The sequence below is a fragment of the Lissotriton vulgaris genome, chromosome 4_1 (assembly GCF_964263255.1).
Source record: "Lissotriton vulgaris chromosome 4_1, aLisVul1.2, whole genome shotgun sequence".
NCBI lineage: Eukaryota > Metazoa > Chordata > Amphibia > Caudata > Salamandridae > Lissotriton > Lissotriton vulgaris.
In genome coordinates, this window is record NC_141691.1 from 1,064,984,267 (window position 1) to 1,065,010,726 (window position 26,460).

Sequence of the window (26,460 nt, forward strand, 5' to 3'; positions counted from 1 at the left end):
ATCAAAATGCGAAGAAAGTGTTTTCGTCAGGCAGTATGGCCCTAAAATCGACAAATGCTACTTGTTTGCTAGGAAGATATGTCCATTCTTTGATGGATACAGTGAAACAGATATCTCCTAAGCTTCCTGAGGAGTATAGAAAGAACTTTAATGAAGTGATATCTGACACGCAGGCTGCAGCTCGGCAGATCATACAAAGTGGTATGGATACAGCAGATTCTGTGGCTAGGATCATGGGGTCTTCGATCGCCACCAGAAGAGCTGCTTGGCTAAAGACTTCCGAGTTTTCAGCTGATGTTCAGGCTGCACTGATGGATTTGCCTTTTGATGGCACAGGCCTTTTCGGAAAGAAAGCTGATGCTGCTTTGGAAAGGTTTAAGGATAGTAGAGCAATAGCAAGATCTTTGGGTTTGCAGACTAGAGGCTCTGTCTCCAAAAGGTACAAGGGTTTTGGAAGGTCTACTTTTCGTACTTATAAGCAGACCCAGCAGCAACAGCAGCAACAAAATAGTTTGTACTGGTCCTACAGAGGCAGACAAAGCCTCCTCCTCCTCCACTTCCTCCTCTTCTACCCACCCCCACCTACAACAGCAAAGCAGCCCTAGATCCGCCATTCCAGATCATGCGGGTCCTGTGGGGGTTGGCTTACTTATTTTCTACGGGATTGGGAATCGGATCTTTAAGTTCTCAATCTCGTAGAGAATGGGTATGCTCTTCCCTTTCGGGAATTTCCCCCAAATTACCCTCCTTGCCAAGGTTTTTGGTCGGAGGACCACCTGTTGCTCCTACAGGAAGAAGTAAAAGCACTGTTCAAAAAGGGTGCGATAGAGGTGGTTCCAGAGCAGGAAAGGGGTCAGGTGTGCTACTCCCGGTATTTCCTGATTCCCAAGAAGGATGGCAGACTTCGTCCAATCTTGGATCTCAGGATCTTGAACTTTTACCTAAAGCTGGAGAAGTTCAAGATGCTCACTCTTGCGAAGGTTCTTCAAGCGCTGATGGAAGAAGATTGGATGGTGTCGATCGACTTACAGGATGCTTATTTCCATATATCCATTCTGAAGTTGCACAGAAAGTATCTCCGCTTCACGGTGGGATCGCAACACTACCAGTTTGCGGTTCTACCGTTTGGTCTTACTACTGCGCCTCGAGTCTTCACCAAGGTGATGGCTGTGGTGGGCGCACATCTCAGAAGGTCAGGGATTCCAGTATTCCCTTATCTGGACGATTGGCTGATCAAAGCAGATTCTCCAGAGGTAGTGCTCCATCATCTGCAAGAGACAACTCAGTTGTTGCACAGGTTGGGTTTTTCGATAAATGTACCCAAATCTCACCTGGTGCCCTCCCAGCGCAACCTGTTCATAGGTGCGGTACTGGACACAACAGTGTAAATTGCATTCCCTCCATGTCAAAGGATTCACGACATACGGGAAATGATTCCTTTTATTTTTCAATGGAGCGGTTGTTCCAGTCCTGAAGGTCCTTCGTCTGCTCGGTCTGATGGCTTCCCGCATTTTGTTGGTCAGCCATGCACGCTGGCACATGAGGGCACTCCAGTGGTGCCTCCGCAGGCAGTGGTATCAGCACAACGGAGATCTCAGGGAGTCTGTGAGGATCTCCAGAGAAACTGCAGTGGATCTGTCTTGGTGGAGCGTGGAGGGGAATCTGTCTCAAGGAAAGCCTTTTCAAACTCCCCCATCGGTGGCCACAGTGATAATGGATGCATCCACTTTAGGGTGGGGTGCTCATCTGGGGGATCTGGAGATCAAGGGCATTTGGTCTCCAGAGGAAAGGTTGCTTCATATCAACCTTCTAGAGTTACAGGCGATTCGTCTAGCGCTCGAGGCCTTCCTCCCTTCCCTTCACGGTCGGTCGGTTCAAGTCCTAACGGACAATACCACCGCGATGTGGTATGTCAACAAGCAGGGAGGAGTAGGGTCGCGGTGTCTCTGCAGAGAGGCTCTGCGTCTGTGGTCCTGGGTTCAGGACCATCAGATTTGTCTGATGGCAAATCATCTGGCCCGAGTTCTGAACGTATGTGCAGACAGTCTAAGTCGGCAGTTCTCAGCCGACCACGAGTGGAATCTCCATCCAGAGGTAGTTCGCTAGGTCTTTCGGACGTGGGGAACTCCTCAGGTGGACCTGTTCGCCACTCACGAGAATGCTCACTGCACGTCATTCTGCAGTCTCTAGTATCTGATGCAGGGGGCTTTGGGGGACGCGTTTCAGTTGAGTTGGGACAAGGAACTCCTTTACGCGTTTCCTCCCATACCCTTGATTCTTCAGGTTCTGAGGAAGATTTGCCAAGACCGGGCCCAAGTCATATTGGTCGCCCTGGATTGGCCAAGAAGGGTGTGGTACACAGATCTTCTCCACCTCTCCTCGTGCCCGCCACTCCGTCTCCCTCTCAGGGCAGATCTCCTCTCTCAGATGGAGGGGCAGGTTCTACACCCCCCCTCCAGACCTTACACCTTCATGCCTGGAGATTGAACGGGGCAACCTGAATTTCTTTTCTCTCCCACCTGATGTGGTGGATGTCATTCTATCGGCCAGGTGTGACTCCACCAAGTCCATCTATTCTTATAGGTGGTCTAAATTTGTATCCTGGTGTGGGGAGAATTCTGTTGATCCTTTGAGAGCTCGTTTGTCAGAAATTCTTCAATTTGCTCTTTCATTGGCGCAGCAAGGTTTTGCTGTAGCTACGGTAAAAGGTTATCTATCAGCTTTATCGGCTTTTATCTGTTTACCGAATCAACCATCTTTGTTTAAATCTCCTGTTGTATTGAGATTTTTAAAGGGTTTAACATAAGTTTCCTCCTACTCCCTTTATTGTGCCTCAATGGGACTTGAACCTAGTTCTTACATATTTAATGGGCTCTCCATTTGAACCTTTACACAGGTGTCCTTTGAGACTTTTGTCTTTTAAGACTGTTTTTCTTGTTGCAATTACCTTGGCAAGGAGGGCAAGTGAGCTTCAAGCTCTTAGCTCAAAGCCCCCATTCTTGACCATTCATGCTGAACGAATGGTTCTTAGGACATGGGCTGCTTTTCGGCCTAAGGTGATTACTCCCTTCCATCTAGGACAATCCATTACCCTTCCTACCTTCTATCCTCCCCCTCACCCTTCCAAGGAGGAGGAGCGACTTCACCGTCTGGACCCCAATAGGGCAGTGAGCTTTTATCTTGATAGAACAAAAGACGATCGAGTGGATGACCAGCTCTTTGTTGGATTTGCTGGCTGCAAGAAAGGAAGAGCTGTGCACAAGCGCACACTCTCAAGATGGATCATACTATGCATCAAGATCTGCTACGCCCTGGCTGGTAAGGAACCTCCAGAGGGTAAAATGGCTCATTCTACTAGAGCAAAGTCTTCTACATCTGCTTTGTCTAGGGGTGTTCCTGTAGAGGACATTTGTAGAGGAGCGACATGGGGCCTCCCTCTACACTTTTGCAAAGCATTACTGCTTGGATAGCGAGATGAGGAGGGACGGCCATTTTGCGCGCTCTGTTCTTCAAGATTTTCTGGTATAGAAGAGTGGACACCCTCCTCCGGGAGTGGGGACTGCTGTGGGAATCTATTCGTAAGGTGAGGAATCCACTGGCAGATGTATCCATCAGTAGAACAAGTTACTTACCTTTGGTAACGCTTTTTCTGGTGGATATAGTATCTGCCTGTGGATTCCTCACATGCCCACCACCTCCCTGTTGTCCACTCTTCTATATCTGAGTTTATGACAATGTTTAAATGCATTTATGTGTATATATATATATATTTGTTATATATGGTGCTTTTCATGCATTGTCTACACACTATGTGGGTATATTTGGATATTATGTATTGGGTACATCGTATATGTATATGTCTACTGTCATTGGTCCGTCCGGGTGCCTCGAAGGCAGGGAAAAAGGGCGGAACTGATGTCATCACTCCGATGTAGGCCTAATAAGGAGTCAGTGACGTCAGTCGGAGTCCCGCGCGATGCCGTGCTCCTGTGACGTCGTCTACGCCGGCGTGCTACTAAAAAATTTTCTGAGCGTTGCTGACTCAGGGGGATATTCACAAGGTGAGGAATCCACAGGCAGATACTGTATCCACCAGAAAAAGCGTTACCGAAGGTAAGTAACTTGTTCTTTAGGCCCAAAATCTCATAACATTGGTTCCTATGGGAGAACGATTGTTACTGGTTTTGCAGGTAAGTAAACGCCTTGCAATTGGGGGTTAGGACCAAGGTTCCCCAAGGTCTAGATAGGCACTCGAGTTGCACCACCAGTGGCACTGGGGCGGCTGGGTGCAGAGTCTATCGGCCCAGTGTTAGCCAATGGGGAAAAGGGGGCCTTCAGTTAGGAGCTGCTTATGAGCAGGCCACTTGGGTGTGGGAGTAAAGCTCCAGGGGTTAAGGTCAACACTGCAGGGGATTAACAATCAGCGCTAGAGCTGCACCATCTGCGGCACTGGGGCTACCTGGTACAGGGTGCCAAGAAGACGTCAGGGACTTTGTGATTTTCAGTGGAAAGCTTCAGTTTTGCAAAGTTGCTGCAGACTCGGGCATGGAGACTTCTTGAAGGCGTCAACCGGTTGTAGAGATGAGTTAGAATCTTGGGGTATGCACAGTCGCCCTCGGTGGGCTACCCAAGGCCATGGAGCCTCTGGTGCCGGGGTGCATTCTGGCTTCTGGTTTTCTTACCAGCTCTGGCCGCTGTCTGGGGGACCCCTCAGGCTGAGGCTGCAGGCATAGTCTTGAGGCTTGAGGGAGGTAGGGGAGCATCAGATTCCAGGTCAAGATCACTGGGGAGGCCTCCTTGTGGTGTTTGGCCATTTAAACTTGGGCCGAGGGCGTTAGGTGCAGAGTGGTGCAGAATTGCGGAGTTGCCGGACTCTGGATTCTGCGGGTGAGTCTTGGCTTGGGCACATCCGGTGCTCACTGGAGACAAAGCCTGTGAGATGTTCGCAGGGCAGGTTCTCCGGGCTTTGGGGGTTGCTGGCTGCTGTACTTGCTGGGTTCTTGATGTAGGCATGTCTTAGACTGGACAGGCCGACAGGGCTTGGGCCAAAGCAGTTGGTGTCCTCTTCTTCCTGGGTCAGCACAGCTCTTCAGTCCTTCTTTCTTCCTCGAATCTAGGAGGAAAGGACCTGGGTCACCCCTAAATTCTAAATTTAGGGGGGTTATAATGGGTGTGCAGGTCTGAACCAATGGATCCCATCTTTTAGGTGTTAACACCAGTATGCCTCCCTCCAGTATGAGTGGGGCATGAGCCTCTTCCTGATCGGTTGGGTCCCTTCATCTTCAAGGTGGAGGGGACTGAGATGTGTGCTTTACTTTGCCTCTCTCACCTAAGGGGTGGGGTTGGTAAAAGTGGGCACACCTCTTCTCCTAGCTTGGTTTTCCTGTCGATTCTCCTGCCCAAAGTGGGGGGCAGAACCGGTGGGGGACAGTTGCTGGGGGAACCAAAAAGCAGGGACAGCTCACAAAGGCTGCAGGCCTTTGAATCTTCCCCTTCATGGACCCAGCTCATTCTGGGGAGGAGACATGACACCTCTACCCAGAACGGGCTTTGTTTCTGGACCCCAGGGGTCCAGAAACCTGTTTGGTGGTGGCAAATGGAGGTCAGCCATACAGGATCCACACCAGGGCTGGCGTCTCTAAGGTGTCTTCTGAGTCCATTTGACATAAAATCGCACACATGCATCAGTGTGAGTTTAATGTGCTGAGAAGTTTGCTACCAAACTTCCCCGGTTTTAGTAAAGCCATTATGTAGCTGTGGATTTTGTAGTGGCAAACTCCCAGACCATATACTATTTATGGCTTTACTACACTTACAATGTCAAAGAATGAACCAAGACACTGTAGGGGTACAGGGCTCATGACATTGGACCCTCACCTGAGTGCTAGTGCACCCTGCTAGAGGGGTGGCTTACGTAGGCCTCTGGCAGTGGGTTGTAAGCATGGCACTCAGGGATCGGTGCCATGTCGGCTCTTCACTTTTCTCCGCACCAAAACACGCAGCCTGCAGTGTGTGGGTGTTAAGGTACATGGCCTCTGTGGGTGGCACAATAGGTGCTGCGGTCCATAGTTGCCTTCGCTGTTCACAATGCTCTTGGTACCTTTTACAAGTGGCTTACCTATGGCCAGAGATGTGGCAGTTGTGGATAAAGAAGTACAGATTTGGGAAAGAACAAAGGCTCTGGGAACCTGATTGGCAGGGACACAGGGCACACCAAGTCAAAAGTGCATCATGTGTTGGGCAAAAAGTGGGGGGTAACCATGCAAAGGGGGCACTTTCCGACACCGAGCACCGACAAAAGTTTGAGTATGTTCATTGGGATTCCATATTTTGATCTCGTCATCGGGGCCAAAAACACAGTGTCCTCAGTTTTGTGCCTTGCATTTACCTCTGACTGGTTGCCTTAAGGGACAGCAGCAAGTATTTCCACTAATCCTGCGTCTGTCAAAAGCTAATGGCTGAAAAGAGAGGATGCAAAGCCCTTCTCTTTGTATATTAAAAGCAAAAGGTCTGTTCTGCTGCTGTGCCCCGACAGAAAAAGGCAGAATTGAAGGTCCGGAAATTGGGCTTCACTTAAAAGCAAATATGAGTGGAGGTTCACCTTCTTGTGCTGGATTTCCATAAAGTCCTGTACTATTTTATTGGAAAAACAAATTTGCTTCAGCCACATTTCCTTAAAATGACCAAGAAGGTTGACAATAACATTCTCTGAAAGAGTAAACTCTGCCAACAACCTCTGAAAGAAAAAACTTTGCATTGCTTTATTTTGTATGTTGATGGATTCATAATTGTGTCATTATAAATATGGGGTCATAGGATGGGGAGTCCTACTTTAGATCTCAGAATGGAATCTATACCATTACATTCTCTCGCTTATCCCAGTAGGTTCAGTTAATTTTATCCTTACAGCTCTGTCCTTAAACCTGTCACCCTTTATGTTTTACTAAGTTGGTCTAGGGTGATAAAATGTCGGTTTTCCCCATAATTAGCAAATACTCTGTGATTAATTTGTATTGATCATTTATTATTCACAAGGAGCGTCAAAACAATTTGTATAGCAACCTTTGTTCTAAGTAACTATAGATTATTTTGGTTTCTATTCACAGTGTTTGCAGGACGTTGGTTAATGTCATTTTGGACTGGAACTGCTAAAATCCATGAACTATACACTGCAGCTTGTGGACTGTATGTTTGCTGGTTGGCCATTCGGGCAGTGACTGTGCTCTTGGCATGGATGCCTCAGGGTCGACGAGTAATTTACCTGAAAGTTAGAGAATGGTCTCTCATGGTAAGTCACAGGTTCAAATGAACCTAACACTTTCAAGATTCAGTCATCTGTAAAATGTCATCTTAGTTCTCGCCTGTATTTATTAATGTACCGTATTTAAATTTCAAAAGTTTACGCACTATTACACCACAAATAGAATTTTCCCATGCACTGTGTAAGGAAGATCTGATAGAGACATTCAGCCACATATTCCTTGCCTTAGAACTTTAAGGCGTCAGGCTGTATCTGGAAGATTTTGATAGTAGTACCCCTGCGTGCCGTTAGGAGGCATCAGTCGACTCCACATGATGCCGTAGGCGTCTGTTTCATTGTCGTTATGACCTCCGTTAGGTCTGTATAAACAACACCTTGTTGCCCTGACGTCCGTTCTTTCCGCACCAGCCAGCACAGATCCGTCTAAGGGAGCTACCCCTTGTAATTTCTTTATAGACTTTTTCAACTTTTTGTCAAAATTTTTTGGTGTGTTGGATGATTAATTGGAAGACCTCTTGACTCAAACCATGCAGCTCTGATCACTGCGCCATGTCGGTTATGGACGTTCATCTAGTATGTCTTTGTTTCCTGGAGCGCGACCATGACTCGAAGTCGTGCTCCGACTACCGGGCCATTGTGCCGAAAGCTTTGAGGGCGCGGTCCCTAAAGCTGCTTGCGGCCCGGCGTCCGGTGCCTTGGAGATCTCCCCGAAGATCTTGTTCCTGCTCCTGGTCTCTGTCGAAAGGAAGTTCTAAGCGCCTCTCTTGAGGATCTAAGTCTCCTTCCTTCTACTCGAAGTCATCCAGGTCAGGTAAGAAGCATCACAAGAAACCTAAAAAGTCAAAGCATGCTTTGACTTCACCCCGTCAATCACCTTACGAGACAGCGGAGTGTCTGCTTTTGAGGCCCCATTCTGCGGAGCGGGTGCCTGGGTCGGCTCCGTGTTTCCCTCCCTTTCCAGGGCTAGGAACGACCATCGCCCAGTTAAAAAACAAATTATGACGCCATGTGCTCCAAATTTCGGCGACCTGACCCTGCCGGCATGCTGTCAGGCCCGGCAGGTTCAATGGAAGGAGATCCAATGGGTTCCACGCTGTCGGCTCTGGCCCCAGACTCCTCTAGGATCTGTTACTAGATCTGGACTGGTGCTGGTCATACCTACTTAACCTTCCCTGACGCCGCGTCTGACACAAGACCCTCAACGTCGCTGGCGCCCACCGGCGGACCCTCCCCTATCATTATTCTGGACGCTGCGAGCTGGCTGGGCATCCGCCGAGACCGGAGTCTTGGGCTTCATATATCGTGCCTTGTGCCATATTTTGAAGGGCTAGGATTGGATGAAGATTGGGAGGGGCAGCAGGATCCCTTAGAAATCCCTATTTTCAACAAGGAAATGGACTGGTACGAGGATCTGGGTGATTCCAGCGGCTTGCAAATCTCCCCAGAGCCTGGCTTGCTGTCTCCCCCTAACCTGGCTATGGAGAAGGGGGCCTTCATTTGCAAAGGTGATGCATAGGGATGCGGAAGTCTTGGACCTGTATCTTCATACAGTGGCGTGAAGACCAATGTCTTGACGGAGGTCCTGCATTCTGTTGTCTCAACCTCGGAACCCTTGCTGCCTTTCAGTGAGGCCATTACAGACGTTCTACTGGGCACCTGGTCCAAGCACAGCACGTGGGCTCTTGTGAAAAGAACTATAGCCCATCGCCCTACGCCCGGCGACCCAGCTATCCTCTCTAATCACCCAACTCCCAGAGAGCTTGGTGGTCCAAAACTTCTACCTCTTATGGCCTGTTGCCTTCTGCGACTCTAAATAGGAATTCTCAAAGGCTGGACAGCTTTGGTAAGAAGTTATTTTCTTCCTCCAGCCTAGCATTGCAGTCGGTAAACACTGCATGCCTCTTGGACCGTTATTCCCATTCACTATGGGAAATGGTTGTGCAAGTGCTGCCACACGTCCCAGAGGAGGCCCAGGCTAACCTTTCCCAGGCTGTTGCAGATGAAAAAGATGCAGCAAAGTTTGCCCATTAGGCACCCTGCAAGGTTGAGAACGTCTGGCTTTTCAGGGAATGTCCTAGCAATCCTTATGGAGATGCCCTCTGTTGGCTCTCATCTCTTCGGAGACTGAAGCAGTGTGGCGTTTTAAGGAGTTGCTGGCTTTGACCAAGTCCTTGGGCCTCATAGTGTCATCCCATCCTGCGTCCGCCATTCCAACCTCAGCACTCCTACCCCAGCCAGAGGACCATGCAAGTTAAGCAACCTCTGCATGGCTGTGGTTCACCCCGACCGCGGGGCCGCAAGGCCAAAAGTCAGGTCAGGCCATGAACCCCTCCGCCTCCAAACTTTTCCAGTCTGATCCTCCCAGTTCATGGGCGTCCAGTTGGTGGCAGGATATGCCATCATCTCCATCATCTCCACCACTGGCGAGATATCACCTCATACAAGTGGGTTTCGCAAATAATCCGAAGAGGCTACTCCCTCCCCTGTTGCAGGTTTTCTACACATACACATAACTATGCGCAGGAAACCAGGACCTCGTTGTGTAGTGGTGTACCAGAAACCCACCTCAGTGCCCAGAACCCCAATCCGACTAGCTATAGTGTCTCATTCGTTCTCTGTACTACAGTGAAGCTACCAATGATTAGACATCCTAGAACACGTCACTCCGTCACTCCGTCCCTCTTAGGAATCGCGGGAAGAACATTCTTTCGTTCAAACACTCATACTTGTCAACAACGTGAGTAAACAGAGACACAATATAGTTTAAAATGTTTTTAACTAACGTGCTCTACAATACAGTACACTAGCCAACACTAGCAGCAAAATGCATAAGAACAATATAATTAGCATGGTTACAATTCCGTAAAGCACAAAAGGGCAAATCATATTATAATAATGATAGTGGAAACAGGACTACTGCGCCTTACCACCCTCCCCATGCTATGAACTAGTTTATTATAATGATAGATGACGTCTAGGCTTTGTCAGGGGGACCCCTTACCTCCAAGTTTAGATGCAAGGAATTACATCACAGGACTAGCACAACTCTTCTTCGTTGGAATGAATCTCTCCAAGTGCATTTTCATGCATGCAATGCCATATTAAAAGCACTCGGCTTGCAGCTGTGTTCGATGTTGTGTCTACGGGTGTGGGACTGACCAAAGTGAATCAACTTCATACACTGTTTTTCGACCTTGAACACGCTGTGCAGACGAGGAGCACAGTGTACTCCTAAATGTGTGAAAAGCAGACCGTTCTTATGTGAGAATGCACCAGCTGTCTATCCACGAGAATAAAGCCATGTAGTAACATGCGCAAAAGCGGCAAGATGGCTGCCAAGCATATGATAACTAATGCTAACTTCGCAATGTCTGCAGTTAAATCTATGACCTCACTGCACCCCTTTATGAAGGTGGATATCTGACTGTATGGTTACCCCAACTTTTTGCCTAGTGTTTAGCTGGTTTTCGACTTAGTTGGCCTGGGATCCCCCTAATCAGGACCCCAGGCTATCTGCTCTCACTGTAAAATGAACTCCATGTACTTTAGGTACATCTCCAATTGGATATTGGGTCACCTTATGAGCCCCTGTATAGTGTACCATAGGTACCCAGGGCATAGGTGCATCCAAGGCCTACCAGGGGCTACAGCATGTATTATGCCACCCCTGGCTGGCCATCCAAATTTACACAACTGGCTGATCACTCAGCTGGGGCAAGGTTGTGTAATCACTGTGAGAAGTTGGCCTGGTATATGATGTTCACTATTCTAGTGAGCACCTTGCACCAGTCCAAACAACCCTTATGGTGATGGTTGTAAAGTCAAACTTATAGACCAGCTATCCTAGCGGTAGCATGGACAAAGCAGTCTTAGGCTAAACTCAAGAGGGCATGTGAAGCCAGCTGTTTTACCATTTGTAACCCCTTTAATACCAAATGAAAGGACACCACACAGGATATATATAAAATATATATGTTATTTATTTCTAGACAATCCCTCTGAACTCTTTGAGGTCAGAGGCACAAACACAATACAAGATATTTAATTAAAATACAATAAGTTGCACAAAATACAGTAGGGCCCAAGGGGCACGCTAAACCATATACTAAAATAGTGGTATAAGGACCACCACACGAAAAGTGAATAGGCCTAGGGCCTAGGGAATCGCTGGGGCTACGCTGAACTACCAAGAGTTAGGAAGCAGGAGGCCCACGGGATGCATGTGCAGTGTCTAAACACACACACAAGTTACCATAGAGAATGAATGGGAACGTAAAAGATGGAAACTAGTTCTTTTAGGGCACTTCTGGCTGGACTCGATGAAAGTTACTTGAAACCTAGACAGTTGGATAGTCAATACCCACAGGAGCACCGGAGTGCTCGCGTTACCTCACCCACAGAAAGCGGGTGCATAGGTGTCAAAGTATGTCGGGTTTCGTCGCTGAATCCTATGGAGCCTTGAAGAAAGATGCTGCTGGCGACCAGGAGAGAAGTGTCCGGTTGGATCCAAGGGCGGATCAAGGATGAAGAGTACCTGAAAGCAGACAGGCACCACCTAGCGAATTGCCGGTTTGTTTTGTTGCCGCTCCCGTAGGATCCTGTTGACCCTGCTTCACAGGACTGGACTTCCAGACTTCTCCGACCCACACCTCCAGCAAAGCTGAGACCCGTGGCGGACACGAGAGACGTGGGACCGGACACCTAGTCATTTTCCTCTTTGCTAAATTGTGCAGGTTCTGAGGCGTTCTCGAAGTTGTGCATTGGGACTTGAGAAGCCCCAACCTCGAGTCGTAAGTGCACCGAAGCTCAGCCCTCCACACTCCACAAGTGCAGCGTGGGGCCCGCTCTTACATTTTTTCTCGACGCGTCTTTCCCGGTGGCTGGCTAGTGGCCGTCTTGAAGACTCCATTTTGAAACAACGCTGCTTGCCTGGTTGCTCTGGGCTTGCTCTTGCTTTCCTGTAAAGTTGAAGCTCCACAGACCTTGCTGGTCTGTACCAGAAGCCGATCTTCCCTTCCTGCGTGGGTTGTCTTTGCCAAGGCTTGTTGACTCCAATCCGGAAGCCGATACTGCCAACAGCGAGAGCCTTCGTGGGACAGTCCGTATCCAGCACCTGGTCGCCGTCGACTCCTCCTGGTCCACGTGGCTGCAGAGACAAGCTTCACTTTTTCACCTGTTTGCAGCTCGACATCGCCTGGTCACTGGCTAGTGACCCAGACTCTGTCCCCTATGCTTTGAGGTTCTTCACTTCTTCGATCCACCCTTGGATCCATCCGGACATCTTCCTCCTGGTCGCCTGCAGCATCTTCTTGCAGCTCTCCTTAAGAAACCCGACATAACTTCACACCTATGCACCCGGCTTCCCTGGGTGAGGTAACTTGAGTACTCCGGTGCTCCCGCGGGTAATAACTATCCAAGTGTCCTGTTTTAACTGGGTTTCCCCGCAAGTCCCCTTGGACTGTCCAAAATCAACTAGTTTCTAACATTTACGTTCCCATTGATAGTCTATGAGAACCTGCGTGTGTGTTTAGACACTGCACACGCATCCTGTGAGACTCCTACTTCCTAACCTGGGGTTGTTCAGTGTAGTCACAGCGATTCCCTAGGCCCTAGGCCTATTCACTTTTCCCGAAGTGGTTCTTATACCACTTACTTAGTATATGGTTCGTGAGGCCCCTAGGGCAGAATTGTATTTGTGCAACTTATACTATGCTTATTGAGTAACTTGTGCTGTATCTCGAACTCTGACCTCATAAAGAGTGCAGAGGGGTTGTGTTAGTAATAAATACATATATATTTTATATATACCTTGTGTGGTGTCCTTTTATTTGGTATTCAAGGGGTTATTATTGGTAAAACAATTGGCTTCACATGCTCTCTGAAGTATTAGCCTAAGACTGCTTTGTCCATGCTACCACTAGGATAGTTGGTCTATAAGGTTGACTTTACAACCATCACCATAAGGGTTGTTTGGACTGATGCAGGGTGCCCACTAGAATAGTGGACATCACATATCAGGCCAACTTCTCACAACCCCTTTGAGACTCCCCCTCCCTCCTTGCCTCCAACATACGATCGGCTGGCAGAGGTTCACCTTACTTTTACTATGCAATGAAGTCAAAAATGTAATTGGCCATGGGAGCTATAGAGCAGGTTTCCAGTCAAATATAGTCTCTGGTTGCTATTTCTGCTATTTTCTGGTTCTAAGCCAAAATAGGGGATGAAGCTAGTGGATTAAACGCCTTACAGCCCAAAACAGTCACTACAATAGACAAAAGAACAAGTAGAAAAACCATGTCCCACGTCAATGGTCAGGTGCACATTGACCATACATTACACACATTTATATACCAAAACTGAGAGGCAACAGGAATAATTATTGCTGAACACATTTAGTATAGACAAATGATCGTAAGTCTTGAATGTGATGCAGAATATTTCTTTTTTATGTTTCCTAAATAGCACAGCCAATGTATGTCACCTTACAAAGGCTTCAGTAGGGCCGCAAATACAAAGAATACATGTCATAATGTGAAATAAATACACGCTAATCTGTACAAGCTAAAAGTTAAAATGCTGATATTTTATTTAAAAAAACATGCTAACTACATACAATTCTATCATTACATAGCAGACCGGCATTCCAAAATGCAGTGTCCTATTTACACAAACCAAAGAGACATAAGAAATAAACAACAATTGCTCAATCCTTCTCACTGGAATGGTGATCGAGTTAAAAATCTCTTTCTATGCCATCCTAAAAACATTGTTTCTCCTTTGAGAGACCAGCAACTCAAACATGTATAAGTGCAGGCTCAATTGCTTGAAAACACCAGAAAGCATAAAACCGTGATTCTAGATAGGACAGAGGAACGTGGTAAGTAGTTCAATATTAGACCACATGCACACCCAAATCCAGTTTAGTGTTTTAAGTTAAAAGATGTTAGGAGAGAATATGTGATTCTGATAGATACATCTGCCAGTGGATTCCTCACCTTGTGAATATCCCCTTGCGTCGGCAACATTCGGAAATTCTTTTTGTAGCTTCGCGCCGACGTGGACGACGTCACAGAGGCACGGCATCGCGCGCGACTATGCTGACGTCACCGACACCATAATAGGCCCACGCTGGCGTGATGAAATCAGTTCCCTTTTTTCCGCGTTGTCGACGCGAACGGTTTTCAAGGGATCGTCTGTAGCTGTTACAGTAACTTTGTTACTCTGTGATTATTCTCTGTGTTTTATTGTCTTCTGTCGAGATGTCGTTGAAGAAGACCGTATTTAAAGCTTGCGGGGAATGTGGCAAGACAATGTCAATAACTGACCCGCATGAGTGCTGCGTCTGGTGTCTGAGCTCCGACCATGACGTCGTGGAATGCCAATCTTGCAAGAAGATGACACTGAAGGCCCTTCAAGAGAGGGAGACGAAGCTCCTCGCTGCGAAATTAAAAAGTAAGAAGGAGAAGAAAACTTCGAAGTCGCGCACCCGGCTTTCGAGGTCGAGGTCTCGTTCGAGGTCTCGATCGGAGTCATCTTCTGCTCATGCTTCGAGGTCCTCGAGGAAGAAGCACAAGAAGAGGAGCCATGAGTCCAGACATCATTCTGAGAAGGACTCGAGTTCGAGACCGAAGTCGCAGGTTGAGCTGCTTCAGAAGGAGGTGGTGTCTTTGGCTTCGGAAGCGCAGGTCTCCGAGGGTGAGGCTTCCCGTGCGGATTCGCCTGGGTCACCTAAGCATGTAGTGAATCTGTCTCCGGTTCCGTCCCATCCTTCGGGCCAGGAGGATGAAGGTGAGGAAGAGGAAGTTGTTGAAGTCGAGGCTCCGTTGCCTGCGGGTCAGTCGACTCCGGTGCACCAGCCTGAAGAGGAGGTCGATGTCGTGACGACTCCGCTCCCTCTGGAGCAGCCTGGGGGCTCATATCCTGCCTTTCCGGCTCCAGGTCAGGATCCGATGCAATTCCTCAATGCCATGTTTGGGGTCTACTCCAGGGCAATGTATCAGTCTGGTGCACCTGTTGGTCCCACAGGTCCTATGGCATTTAGTCTGGGTGTTCCCCAGGCTTATGCTCCTGCCTCCTTTATGCTTTTCATGCCGGCTCCAGCACCGCATTGGCATTTTCCGACGCAGGCGAAGCCTTCGATGCTGAAGCCGTCGACGCCAAATCCATCGACGCCGATTCCTTCGACGCCGGTACCCTCGACTCCGATGCCGAATCCGGTTCGACCTAGAGTTAAGCTGCCTCGCCCGACTTCGGGTTCGACGCCGGCTCCAACTCCAGCGGAGTCGGTCATGGATCCGTCGGCTTAGTTTGTGAAGGAGAGGTCGAGGCGTGAGGCACAGAGGCTTCTGGAGGAACAGAGGTATCGGGATGAAGACATGGAGGAAGGTGAGCTTCAGGAGACTGAGGATCCTTTTGATGACCTGAGGGAGGCTAGTGGCCTGGAACTGTCTCCTGAGTGGGATTTGGCCTTTACATCTAATACACCTTCTAGAGATGTGACTCCTTACCATGTGGTAATAAGGAAGGCGAAAGGCTCGTTAAACATCACTCTGCCTACTGCTGAGTACAAGTTAAATATTCTGACGGAGGTCCTCCATTCACCTTCCTCTGTAATTGAACCAATGATGCCATTCAATGACGCTTTGGCTGAGCCAATCTATGAGGTGTGGAAGAAACCTCAGTCAGCGACTGCCGTTTCAAGGGCGGCTGCAAAGAGATATAGGGTGGCTCCTAATGACCCTGACTTTTTATCAACACACCCCCTGCCTGAAAGTTTAGTTGTGCAGGCTGCCTGCTCTAAGAAGTCTGCGGGGGCTTTTCCGCAGGTTCCTGGGGAAAAAGAGTCGAGAAAGCAGGATCAGGCAGCTAAAAAAGTCTTCTCCTCAGCCAGCATTGCATTAAAATCTACTAATGTGACTTGCCTGATGGGACGTTACATCCATGCCCTGATAGATTCTATGAAACAATTGGTGCCCAAGATTCCTGAAGGGGATGGAAAGGACTTTCAGGAGGTTATATCGGACACTCAGGCTGCAGCAAGGCAGGTAATCCAGAGTGGGCTGGACACGGCAGATTCGTTGGCGAGAGTCATGGGCTCTACGGTGGCCACTAGGAGAGCTGCGTGGTTAAAGTCATCAGAGTTCTCAACAGATGTACAGTCTGCCTTGATGGATTTACCCTTTGATGGGTCTGGATTGTTTGGGAAGAAGGCTGACGCTGCTTTAGAGCGTTTTAAAGACTGCAGAGCGACGGCGAAGTCGTTGGGCCTTCAGACAAGCGGCACATTTGGGAAGCGCTTCAGAGGTTTTGGCAGGTCTTCCTTTCGAGCCTACAAACAATCTCAACAGCAGCCACAGCAGCAGCAAAATCCGCTGTACAAGTTTTATAGGGGCAGACAAAGAGCTTGTCCCAGAGGTCGTCAAGCCTCCTCCTCCTTCTCTTCCCCTTCCCAGCCCCCTGCCAACGCAGCAAAGCAGCCCTGGATCTGCCAATCTGGATCATGTGGACCCAGTGGGGGGTCGGCTTACCCATTTCCTGCGAGATTGGGAATTGATTACATCAGATCTTTGGGTTCTCAATCTCGTGGAGAATGGGTATCCTCTTCCTTTTCGGGAGTTTCCCCCAAATTACCCTCCTTGCCAGGGTTTTTGTTCGGAGGACCACCTGCTTCTCCTGCAGGAAGAAGTCCTGGCACTGTTTGGAAAGGGTGCGATAGAGGTGGTTCCAGAGCAGGAAAGGGGTCAGGGATGCTACTCCCGGTTTTTCCTGATCCCCAAGAAGGATGGCAGACTTCGTCCAATCCTGGACCTCAGGATTTTGAACCTCTAACGCAAACAGGAGAGTTTCAAGATGCTCACCCTTGCGCAGGTTCTTCAGGCGCTGCTGGAAGAAGACTGGATGGTGTCAATCGATTTACAGGATGCGTATTTTCATATTCCTATCCTGAAGTCGCACAGAAAGTATCTCCGTTTCACGGTTGGGTCGCAACACTACCAGTTTGCGGTCCTTCCGTTTGGTCTTACTACTGCGCCTCGAGTCTTCACCAAGGTGATGGCAGTGGTTGCTGCACGTCTCAGAAGGTCAGGGATACCTGTATTTCCGTATCTGGACGATTGGCTGATCAAGGCAGAATCTCCAGAGATAGTGCTCCATCATCTGCAAGAGACAACTCAGTTGTTGCACATGTTGGGTTTTTCGATAAATGTACCCAAGTCTCACCTGATGCCCTCCCAGCGCAACCTGTTCATAGGTGCAGTACTGGACACTACTGTGTGTCGTGCATTCCCTCCTCTTCAAAGGATTCATGACATACAGGAAAGGATTCCTTTATTTCACAGTGGAGCGGTTGTTCCAGTCCTGAAGGTCCTTCGTTTGTTCGGTCTGATGGCTTCTTGCATTCTGTTGGTCAACCATGCACGCTTGCACATGAGGGCGCTCCAGTGGTGCTTCCGCAGGCAGTGGTATCAGCACAACGGAGATCTCAGGGAGTCAGTCAGGATCTCCAGGGAAACTGCGGCGGATCTGTCTTGGTGGAGTGTGGAGGGCAATCTGTCACAAGGAAAGCCTTTTCAACTACCTCCATCGGTGGCCACAGTGATAACGGATGCATCCACTCTAGGGTGGGGTGCTCATCTGGGGGATCTGGAGGTCAAGGGTCTTTGGTCTCCAGAGGAAAGGTTGCTTCACATCAGCCTTCTAGAGTTGCGGGCCATCCGTTTGGCGCTCAAGGCCTTCCTCCCTTCCCTTCGCGGTCGGTCAATTCAAGGGCTGATGGACAACACCACCGCAATGTGGTATGTCAACAAGCAGGGAGGAGTAGGTTCGCAGTGTCTCTGCAGAGAGGCTCTGCGTCTCTAGTCCTGGGTTCAGGTCCATCAGATTTGTCTGATGGCAAATCACCTGGCCGGGGTTCTGAAAGTACGTGCAGACAGTCTCAGTCGGCAGTTCTCGGCCGACCACGAGTGGAGGCTTCACCCGGAGGTGGTTCGTCATGTCTTCAGGACCTGGGGAACTCCTCAGGTGGACCTGTTAGCCACTCATGAGAATGCTCACTGCCCGTCATTCTGCAGTCTCCAGTTTCCGATGCAAGGAGCACTGGGGGACGCGTTTCAGTTGAGTTGGGACTTGCAACTCCTCTAAGCGTTTCCTCCCATACCCTTGATTCCTCGGGTTCTGAGGAAGATTCGCCAAGACCGGGTCCAAGTTATTCTGTTCACCCCGGATTGGCCAAGAAGGGTGTGGTACACAGATCTTCTCCACCTCTCCTCGTGCTCGCTGCTCCGTCTCCCTCACAGGGCAGATCTCCTCTCCCAGATAGAGGGGCAGGTTCTACGCCCCCACCTCCAGACCTTACACCTTCATGCCTGGAGATTGAACGGGGCAATCTGAGTTCCTTTTCTCTCCCACACAATGTGGTGGATGTCATTTTGTCGGCCAGGAGTGACTCCACTAAGTCTATCTATTCTTATAGATGGTCTAAATTTGTTTCTTGGTGTGGGGAGAAGTCCATTGACCCTTTAAGGGCTCGTTTGTCCAATATTCTTCAATTTGCACTTTCCCTGGCCCAGCAGGGTTTTGCGGTGGCAACTATCAAGGGTTATTTATCTGCCTTATCGGCTTTCCTTTGTTTGCCAGACCAGCCCTCTTTATTTAAATCTCCTATCGTATTACAATTCATCAAGGGCCTTACCAATAAATTTCCTCCAACACCTTTTATTGTTCCACAATGGGATTTGAACCTTGTGCTTACGTTTTTGATGGGTTCGCCTTTCGAACCATTGCACAAGCGTCCCTTGAGACTTTTGACTTTCAAGACTGTTTTTCTGGTGGCAATTACCTCGGCAAGGAGGGTAAGTGAGCTTCAAGCTCATAGTTCAAAGCCCTCGTTTTTGTCCATTCATGCTGAACGAATAGTTCTCAGGACCAGGGCTGCTTTTTTGCCGAAGGTGGTAACTCCATTCCATCTGGGGCAGTCCATTACCCTCCCTACCTTCTATCCTCCCCCTCACCCTTCTAAGGAGGAGGAAAGGCTTCACCGCTTGGACCCTAAGAGGGCGGTGAGTTTCTACCTGGACAGTACGAGAGAGTTCAGGTCGGATGACCAGCTGTTCGTTGGTTTCGCTGGCTGCAAGAAGGGGAAGGGGGTGCACAAGCGCACGCTCTTGAGATGGATTGTTTTATGCATCAAGATCTGTTACTCCCTGGCGGTTCAGGAACCTCCAGAGGGTATAAGGGCTCATTCTACTAGAGCTAAGTCTTCAACATCTGCTCTTTCCAGAGGTGTACCTGTTGAGGATATTTGTAGAGCCGCGACTTGGGCCTCCCTCCACACATTCGCGAAGCATTACTGCTTGGATACCGAGGTGAGGAGGGACGGCCCCTTTGCGCGCTCTGTCCTCCAAGATTTTCTGGTATAGGAGAGTGGACTCCCTCTTCCGGGAGTGGGGACTGCTGTGGGACTCTATTCACACGGTGAGGAATCCACTGGCAGATGTATCTATCAGAAGAACAAGTTGCTTACCTTCGGTAACGCTTTTTCTGGTAGATACAGTATCTGCCTGTGGATTCCTCACTGACCCACCCGCCTCCCCGTTGTCCACTCTTCTATACCTGAGTTTATTGTAATGTATATATATATATTTTATTGTCAAGGAAATGTTATATTTCAATTGCATTACTGCATTTGCTTCAAACTGTGTGTATTATCTTGGCATTTGTGTATTGTGTATACTATGTATATATCTACTGTCATCGGTCCGTCCGTGTGCCTCGAAGGCACGCAAAAAAGGGCGGAACTGATGTCATCACGCCGGCGTGGGTCTATTATGGTGTCGGTGACGTCAGCGGAGTCGCTCGCGATGCCGTGCAATTACTGCATTTGTTTCAAACTGTGTGTGTTATCTTGGCATTTGTGTATTGTGTATACTATGTATATATCTACTGTCATCGGTCCGTCCATGTGCCTCGAAGGCACGCAAAAAAGGGAGGAACTGATGTCATCACGCCGGCGTGAGCCTATTATGGTGTCAGTGACGTCAGCGAAGTCGCGCGCGATGCCGTGCCTCTGTGAGGTCGTCCACGTCGGCGCGAAGCTACAAAAAGAATTTCCGAATGTTGCTGACGCAAGGGGATATTCACAAGGTGAGGAATCCACAGGCAGATACTGTATCTACCAGAAAAAGCGTTACCGAAGGTAAAGAACTTGTTCGTTTGAGAGACACTGAGGAAGGTCCCCATGCTACTTGTCCCTGTAATGTGAGCTAAGAAGAAGGAAAATACCACATTTCTAGGTGGTCGGTACCTAAATATCTGAACCACTGGGAAAGCTAGAAAACTCCAGGTAAGAGGGGAGCCATATCAGCATGCTAAAAGCACCTAAAATCAATAGAAATTGATATTTCATACATTTATTTCAGAATCCGTTCTATGCTAAGCTAGCATCAAGCAAGGAATGTCTTAATATTCCAAACCTGCATGCTATTTAGTATTTGTTTCTGATGAAAATATATTTTATTTTATGTCTCATCCAGTGATCGCTGCGTATATCTCCTGATTAGACCATGAGTGGCGTCCATACAAGTGCATTAATCAAATCACTGTCCATGATTCTTAATTCGACACTTTCTTCCAGATGGTAAAAGAAACAATAAACCAATTTATCTTGAAATAATGTTCAAAAAAGATATAATAGAATAGCGCCCTATTTCTGTAAATTGTCCCACCGAACCCGCAATCATTAAAAGGGAAGTTGTATTACCTAGGAGGTAATGTTCATCATGTTTTCCTCTGAGGCAGTACTCACATGAGAAATAGCTGTAGGCACATCAGATTCCAGGTTCCTTGCAGTTCAGTTATTTGCAAGATGAAAAAGCCATTTTAGTCAAAACATCCCAATCCGAAAAAGAAATGAATACCCTACGCTTCAACATGCAAAGAATAGGATCAAGCCTTTTCCTTCTAATGAGGCGGTGTATTCATTTGATATGCAAAATTATTTAATTCAGTTAAGACCAAAAAATACAGTAAAGATGGTGACCAGCACGTCATGTTGGTTAAAGAGTAATTTGACCTCCCACGGCAGGAAGTAAAGTACAAACATCTTACAAAACCCTGAATGGCAAAGGTCCCAGTTACCTTGCAGAAAAATTTGTTCAATACCTGCTACCCAGGTCCCTACTCTCAGGAACTAAGTCTCTACTCATTGTACCACGTTGAAAAAAATTGCGTCTGGGTGGTAAAGCTTTTGTTCACCTAGCCCCCTTCTATTGGAATCAACCCCTTATCCATTTTCGGCAATGCCCTGATCACCTTCAGTTCAGAAGGCTCCTCAAAACTGTACTGTTTTAATGTTGTCTCCATTCTCGGCCTGCTACAGCTCTTCCACAGCGCGCCGATTCCCCTTTGGGGGCAATTTGGGTGCTTTAGAAATTAATTAATTAATTAAAATTAGATGTTTAACTCATGTCAAACAAGAGCTGGTAACAGTACCACACACATGTAGAATGGAGCATAGCATTTCATCTCCACAACAGAAGTAGATTCCAAACATCATGGTAAGGCGGTGTATTCATTTGATATGCAAAATTATTTTAATTCAGTTAAGACCAAAAAATACAGTACCGATGGTGAACAGCACATCATGTTGGTTAAAGAGTAATTGGACCTCCCACGGCAGGAAGTAAAGTACAAACATCTTACAAAACCCTGAATGGCAAAGGTCCCAGTTACCTTGCAGAAAAATTCGTTCAATACCTGCTACCCAGGTCCCTACTCTCAGGAACTAAGTCTCTACTCATTGTACCACGTTGCAAAAAATTGCATCTGGGTGGTAAAGCTTTCGTTCACCTAGCCCCCTTCTATTGGAATCAACCCCTTATCCATTTTCGGCAATGCCCTGATCACCTTCAGTTCAGAAGGCTCCTCAAAACTGTACTGTTTTAATCTTCTCCCCACTCTCAGCCTGCTACAGCTCTTCCACAGCACGCCGATTCCCCTTTGGGGGTGATTTGGGTGCTTTATAAATGAATTAATAAATTAAAATTAGATGTTTAACCCATGTCAAACAAGAGCTGGTAACAGTACCACACACTCATGTAGAATAGAGCATAGCATTTCATCCCCACAACAGAAGTCGATTCCAAACATCATTGTACTCGATGTTTAACCTGTTTCAACATAACGAGAACCCATAACAGTACCACGCACGCATACGTACGTGCTCTATACAATGACTAGATTTACTGAAATAGTTTGTTCATTTAATCCCAGAGTGGTTTCACTGCATATATTGTGCAGGCATTGTCCAAACAAACATTGTTACCGTTCCTCCATACCCACCACTGTAATGTAACAAAAGCCCCTTTCGTGTTTCCCAAATATTATAATTACTTCTTTTAAACAATCAAAGTCAACTTAGCTCCAAATTGGGTTGCCAATAGAGCAAACGCGCACCACAGAGGTTCACCAAGATTGTAAATATTGTACAGAGCGGTCTGCTGCCCCCTGTCTGCATCCCTTTCTGATATTAGTCTTTCCATTCTCTCTGTTGCCAAGCAGGGCTCTCCTCTGTGCACTCTGAAGGGTTACCTTTCGGCCCTTTCTGCTTTATTGTGGTTGCCATATCAACTGTTGCTTTTTAAATCCCCCATTGTACAGAGATTCTTGTAGGGGTTTACACATTCGTTTCCCCCCTCTCCTTTTATCATGCCCCAGTGAGACCTTAACTTGGTTCTCACCTATTTGATGTGTGCACCGCTCGAGCCGCTGAACAATTTCCCCTCCCTATCTTCTCAGCCTCCTTACCTTATTCCCATAAGCTTCGTAGGCCAACCAACCTAGGTCGACTTAGTCTGCTACCCCCCTGCCAGCTATAGCCTCCAAACCACTTTAGTTTGCCTCAAACCCTCACAGGCACCCAGTTGGTGGCACAATCCACAATCACCTGCTCCATTGGCAGTTCATAACAGTGAACAAGTGGGTTCTTCAGATTGTTCAACAGGATTACTCCATCCCTTTTCTAGAAACCCGGACACCTATACCACCATCTTCAGAATGGCTGATGGAGCGCCATGGTCCCCTTGCTCCATCAGAAAGTAAGGCTCTTTTGGCCCAAAGAGCCATTGAGCGGGTGCCAGCATCAGAAGTAGGTTGTGGCTGCTATTCCCTCTACTTTCTGGTGCCCTAAAATGATTTAGGCCTCCACCCTACTTTAGAACTGCACCCTCTAAATGTATTCCTGGAAAAGGAGAAATTCGAGATGTTTATGATAGTCCAGGTTCTTCCTGCCCTAGAACCTGGAGACTGGATGGTGCACTAGACTTGCAGGAGGTCTATTTCCATATCCCCATCCTGCTGACCCACTGGCGCAACCTGTGTTTCATGGAGGGCCGCAAGCATCAGTTCGTTGTGCTCCCTTTTGGCTTCACCATCAGCCCCTAAAATGTTCACCAAGGTGATGGCAGTGGTTGCAGTACACCTGCAGAGGTCAGGGGTTCAAGTCCTCCCCTACTGTGACAACTGGCTGTTGAAGGCGGGCTCACCGGAGTCAGTTGTCTCTCACCTCCAGACTTCGGCATTTCACCTTAATTCATAGGGATGCACTATAAACTTTCCAAAGTCACACCTGACTCTCAGACGCTCTTTCATTGGATCTTTCTTGCAATTTTGGGCCTATCCTCTAAAATGGCAAGCCCAGGATATTTGGGGGAATAATCTAATGTTTCAGCCTCTATCCTGGATATCGCGTAGACTGACGCTGAGGGTGCTGGACCTATTGGCCTCCTGCATCTGCTGGTAACACATGCCTGCTGGCCTATGTAGGCTCTGCAGTAGGACTTGAAGTCGCAGTGGGCACAGGATCAGGGGAAACTGTCCGACTTCATCTAGATATCATAAGGAACTGCAAAAGACCTGCAGTGTTGACTGATGGACCATGATTGGGTCAGCGGGAGACCACTCTTCCTTCACCAACCAGAGCTGACTGTAGTGACCAATGCATCACTCCTCAGTTGGGGCTTCCGTCTGGGAGAGGTGAAGGTCAGAGAACTCTTGCTTCCAGTGAAGTCTCAGCTCCACATCAGCTTGCTGGAGTTGAGAGCAATCCAACTGGCATTGAAATCCTTGCTTCCTCTTCCTTCCATCAAGCGGAGGCTAGTTCAGGTGTTAACGGACAACAACACCTCCATGTTGTATTGCAACATGCGGGTGGGGTTGAGAACCCTTTCAAAAGTCCCTGTGTGGTTGAAAAGTCAAGGCATTTCCTTTGCAGTTAAACATCTGGCTGGATATCTGAACGCCAGAGTGGACAAACTAAGCCATCTTTGCCTAGCAGATTACAAATGATGGCTCCACCCGGAGGTGGTACAAGGTCTCATCAGAGATGGGGGAGAGCCTTTCTTAAATCTATTCACCACTGCAGAGAACACACAATGTCAGCCCTTCAGCGGGCTGAAGTTTCCAAGGTTACTCTCTCTTGGAGATGCTTTTCATCTGGAGTGGAGGTCAGGCCTCCTCTACGCCTTTAATTATATACCACTCCTGCCCAGAGTTTTCAAGAAGATCAGAAACGAACGGGCCCTAGTTTTGGACGCTGACTTTGTATATGGTGCTCACTTATGTAAGTGTTTTTTGAAAGAAAAGGGGAACCCAGCGGGTAGCTATGGACCATGGGTATCAGCTAAGTTTTGGGAAACAAAGGTCCTAAGCGTAAATGAAATACTAGAAAAATGTTATATAGACCACAATAGGCTACTATATATTTAGCTCCCTTATCCAGCCGGACAGGGAATTTATTAATCAGATAAATAGGTTCTAGTTCTGGATACATTCATGCAACAAACATTTCATTGCAGTAAGGCACAATCCTGTACAGTACCGGAGAAAGATGAGAGAGAGGATAGGAAAGAAAGGGTGTTTCAGGCAAGAGGCATGAGCATACAGGGTACTGTTTCAAGTCAAAATTAGCAGCATCTCCTGGAGTAGTACATACAGACATAGATATACATTCATTAAACGTATGTCTACTCAGAGGAGTCGGCGTTTCGATCCCGTGCTCAGATTATAAAGGGATCATCTTCAGGACTTAAATAAATGTTTTGCCTGGTTTAAAAATTACATAATCATGTTGGGGAGAAAACAGGGAACAGAAAAGAAATAAAAGAATTGTCAATGTAAATGACATTGGAGAGCGGTCAGCTTAACCATTTGCAGCACTGTAGACATGTTACGTTATGTTACTAAGTTTTTTTGAGCGCACAGCTGCTCCTCAGAATCGCAGTGATGGGTTTGTGCTGGTGAGCGTGAACATTAGATAGTGTTTAGTGCATTAATGGTAAACATTTGTGACATTGTAGACATAATCATCGGAATCGCAGTGATGGGGATGTGCATGTAGAAACGGGCCTTGAATACAAAGTTTGGTGCACTGGTGGTGACTAGAAGACTCGCTCGTTCCTCTGTGTTTGTGGTGAGGAGAGCAAGGTGCACTTGCATACCTCTGGTGGAGGTGGGGAGGTTGAAGTTCTCCGCATGGGCGCAGGATAATGAGCGCCAGCGTCCTGGGGGCTTCCCTTAATTCTACAGATAGGGGCTCGATGGCCGCAGCTGTGAATGGAAGAGGGGGTAAGGCTTCCACATTGGGTAAAGTGGTGGAGAAGTAGGTTTGGGGAGAGTTGGGACATACCTTGGGCTCAGCTGAGTCTGATCCAGCAAGGGCGTCTCAATAGGGTGGGAATAGGCTTGCGCCAGGTGCCATCCGAAGTTTCAGAAAGCAAATGATAGGGCCAGTACTGGGCACGCTGGGAATCTAAAATCTGCAAGGTTAAACGGGTTAGTGGTCATACGTGGGAGGGTATGGGTGGAGGGTTCAGTCAAAAATGTTACATACCCTTGATTTAAGGTTTGGAAACCTTATCGATGTTCTCGAAGTGATTATGCACTTAAAAGTTAGGGAACGGCTCGATGGCCGTCGCTAAGCCGTGGTCGATTGAATCAGCGATCCGCTACAAAGAAAATGGGACAATACTTAGAAAGCTCTCTAAGTGTTAGCTGTAGAGAGCATCCTTCAGGCTTATTCCAGAAGAAGTGTAAAGCAGCTTGTTTTACCAGTACTTAATCTTATGGTATAGGTTAAGTGTTGTTATGAAAAATGTTATGAAAAATGTTTTTATTATTAACTCTCACTAACCCACTGCAATATCTCC

At 47.8% G+C, this 26,460-nt stretch overlaps 1 protein-coding gene across 1 annotated transcript in view; it reads left to right on the plus strand.

Moving 5' to 3' along the window:
* MARCHF6 (membrane associated ring-CH-type finger 6) overlaps positions 1–26,460 on the plus strand; it is a 1,612,715-nt gene that overhangs the window by 1,141,143 nt on the left and 445,112 nt on the right. The window contains exon 21 of the mRNA XM_086965293.1: positions 7,107–7,288. Within this exon, the coding sequence (XP_086821419.1) occupies positions 7,107–7,288 (182 nt within the window). The remainder of the gene's footprint in view (positions 1–7,106; positions 7,289–26,460) is intronic.